This window comes from Meriones unguiculatus, chromosome 19 (genome assembly GCF_030254825.1).
Source record: "Meriones unguiculatus strain TT.TT164.6M chromosome 19, Bangor_MerUng_6.1, whole genome shotgun sequence".
Lineage (NCBI taxonomy): Eukaryota > Metazoa > Chordata > Mammalia > Rodentia > Muridae > Meriones > Meriones unguiculatus.
The window spans coordinates 39,448,064-39,451,729 of record NC_083366.1 but is presented as its reverse complement, the minus strand read 5'-3'; the positions used below and the strand labels follow the sequence as shown (position 1 = coordinate 39,451,729).

Genomic DNA, 3,666 nt, shown 5'->3' with positions numbered 1-3,666 from the left:
GAGGGACAACAACAAAGATTTCTTTGGAGGTGGATGGTATTGACACACTCCTTTAATCCCAACCCTCAGGAAGCAGAGGTATTAGAGCTCTGTAAGTCTGAGGCCACCCTGGTCCTGGTTACATGTCTCACAAACAAACAAACAAAACAAAACAAAAACAAATAAAAAACACCACACTCGCACACACACACACACGCACGTGCACACGCACACAAACACACACACAAGACACCTTCAGGGCAGGAGAGATGGCTCAAAGGTTATGAGCATTGGCTACTCTTTCAAAGGTCCTGAGTTCATTTCCCAGCAACTACATGGTGGCTCACAACCATCTATAATGAAGTCTGGTGCCCTCTTCTGGCCTGTAGGTGTACATGCAGGCAGAACACTGTATACATAATAAATCTTAAAAAAAAATAAATGAGAAAAAAATACAGTCTAAAAAACAAACAAACAAACAATATTTGCTTTGAAAGGCAAGTAGATGTATTAGCATGGGGTTTATGTCTACAATATCACCATCATCACCCATGTCATTGAAAATAAGAAAGTGAAAAAGAATAAAAGCAAAGAATGCAATCAGGTGCCTGCTAGAACAATCATGTCCGTTTTCATGATTCTGAAACTTCCCGTTGAATACACAGACAATCCATGGAGATGATGTCAGCTTCACTCATCTGTGTTTCTCAACATGCACCTCCCTAGTTCTCACCATGAAGTCAAAAGATGGTTTGGAGTGATCTCATCCACAGAATAATCTTCCTTTTGCTTATTGGACTTGGAATTTTTGGAAACATCCTTATATTTGCAAGACATGTGCACACATTTATCATGGGTTCTGAGAAAAAACTTATAGACCTTATCTTCACTCATCTGGCCTTTTCAAATGCAATCATTATTTGTACCTCAGGGGTCAGATACGTAGCCACAGAACTTCATATCAAAAACCTTCTAGGTGATGCAGGTTGTAAAACTGTGGTTTATCTGGCAAGAGTGGCCCGGGGCCTTTCCATCTGCACCACCTGTCTCCTTAGCATGTTCCAAGCTGCCACCATCAGTCCCAGGACCTCCTTGTGGAGAAAGCTCAAACCACAGGCTGCATGGAAAGTTCTTCTCTTTCTCCTCCTCCTTTGGATCTTTAATGCTCTCATAAGCTCTAACTTGCTTCATCACATCTCAGCAGGCAGCAGCATGAATAGATCTAGAGTTGGGGTGACTGAAGGGTATTGCTACATGCTGCAGTCCAGATTGACAATTAAGTGGCTTTTCCTCTCTCTTATGGCTCTTCGTGACGTCAGCTTTCAGTTTCTGATGGGCTGGAGCAGTTCGTACATGACTCTCCACCTGTATAAACATCGCAAGCGTGTCCTCTACCTTTACAGTTCCAGGTTTACAAACAGTGCCAGCCCAGAAATCCGAGCTACATGGAGTGTTCTCATTCTTATGACCTGCTTCCTCGTCTATTACTTGGGAGATTTCATTTTCTCCTTCTACATTGGCTCAGTCTTGAACTTTGATTCCATAATAGTAAATGCTAAAATGTTTCTAGAGGTTGGCTATGCTACTCTCAGCCCCTTTGTCCTGCTAATAAAGGATTTCCACCTGGTGTGCTGCTGGCACAGTCAACAAGAAGTCTAGGAAAGTGCTTTCTGTAATACTCCCCCCAGTAACTAAAAGTTATAATTTACTTAGACTTTACACAGAAAAAGATCCTTTTCTAGCACAATTGCTACTGTTTTCTGAGAGTAGAATGCTGTACAGAATGCTTGGGCAAAGTCATGGCAAAACAAAGATCACCAGAAAACAACACTCAAGAAAATATACACAATAATTACAAGTGGAGGTAAATAAAAGTCCATGTTATACACAGTGACTGGGATGTTCCAAAAAGTCTCATTATTGAAATGGATTGTTGTTGAGTAAATTCAGTGATATGATTAATCTCATAAAGAGACAACACATTTATTTCACAAGTGTCAAAAATGTACTTGAAATTTTTCAATAGCCAGCCATTAAGGAAAAAAAAAACTTTTTGGAAATTCAAATGAGTATTTTCACATGTTGATATGAAGTAACCACTGTAAAACTGTAGCTAAGGTTATATTCCATCCTAACATATGATATATGTCTAAATATAGAAATAGATTGGGATGTTTACTATGGCCATTTCTTTCCATTCTGGATTGTTCTAATCATTGTATTAAACACGAAAAAGAGTAAGAGAATAATTGGTTCACTATCCACAATTATCGTGACTATGATTGCATATAAAAAATCATAATAAAAATAAATTCATCAAGTTCAGGTTTGCCTGATGTAAACCAGTCTAAAAATGAGTACATGAGATGAGGGAGGGCGTGGGATTGGGAGGGGGTAAGAGCTGGGATACAAAGTGAATAAACTGTAATTAATATAAAAAATAAAAACTTAATTAAAAAGTGAGTATATATTGACTATAAAAGGAATGATTTTTTTTTTTTTACTAAATATTTAAAACCTAGGAGCTAGAGAGATTGCTCAGTGTTTAAAGCCACTGCCTGCTCGTCCAGAGGACAGGAATTTGAGTCTCAACACACACATTACAATTTATACTTGTCTGTAACTCTAATCTCTGGGAACTTGATACCTCCTTCTGACCTCTGTGGGTACATGTGGTACACATATATGTGTGACCCTCCCCGCCACCATCCTCCCCACCCAGGGACTTTGGCTGATAGAGCTCCATAAGGGCAAAGGGAGCAGAGGGGACAAATGGGGGTTTGGGAAGGGCCCTGAATACAAAGGAATGACTGATTTCTGGGAGCAGCTTTAGTGAGAGTTCATTTTTTGTGGGGTGAACAACGTTATGTTGTTTTTGGGGGTGGGTGAGGGGTTTCCAGGGTAGGTATACACTATTGGCTGGGGCTTAGGATGCCAAGAATGCTTTACATGGGTTCTTATCAGCTGAAGTTGAACCTGCATTTTGGCCATGGCCTCTTTTTCTTTTTTAAGTTTATCTTGTTTTCTCCGTCTATGAGGACTGAGAGTTTTGCAGGGTATAGTAGCCTGGGCTGACATCTGTGTTCTCTTAGGGTCTGCATGATATCTGTCCAGGCCCTTCTGGCTTTCATAGTCTCTGTTGAAAAGTCAGGTGTGATTCTAATGGGTTTGCCATTATATGCTACTTGGCCTTTTTCCCCTCACAGGTTTCAGTATTTTTTTTCTTTGTTCTGTATACTTACTGTTTTGAATATTATGTGGCGGGAGGATTTTCTTTTTTGGTCAAATTTGTTGGGTGTTCTGTAGGCTTCATGTATTTTTATTGGCCTCTCCTTTAACTTGGGGAAATTTTCTTCAATGATTTTGTTGAAAATATTTTCTGGGCCTTGGAGAAGGGAGTCTTCTTTTTCCTCTATACCTATTATTCTTAGGTTTTGTCTTTTCATATTGTCTTGGATTTCTTGGACAGTCTGTGTCAGGAATTTTTTGGATTTAACATTTTCTTTGACAGATACATCGATTTCTTCCATTGTATCTTCTACACCTGAGATTCTTTCTTCCATCTCTTGTAGTCTGTTGGTTATGCTTACCTCTGTAGTTCCTGTTTTCTTCCCTAGATTCTTCCTCTCCATTATTTCCTCCATTTGTGTTTTCTTTAATTTTTCCAGTTCTATCTTCAGGTCTTGA

General features: G+C 39.4%; 1 protein-coding gene across 1 annotated transcript; it reads left to right on the top strand.

Annotated features, from left to right (window-relative positions):
- Positions 1 to 726: 726 nt before the first annotated feature.
- On the top strand, positions 727 to 1,638 carry LOC110543004 (putative vomeronasal receptor-like protein 4). The gene has a single exon (XM_021629459.1). The coding sequence runs from the start codon at positions 727 to 729 to the stop codon at positions 1,636 to 1,638; it is 912 nt and encodes a 303-aa protein (XP_021485134.1).
- The last annotated feature ends 2,028 nt before the right edge of the window (positions 1,639 to 3,666 follow it).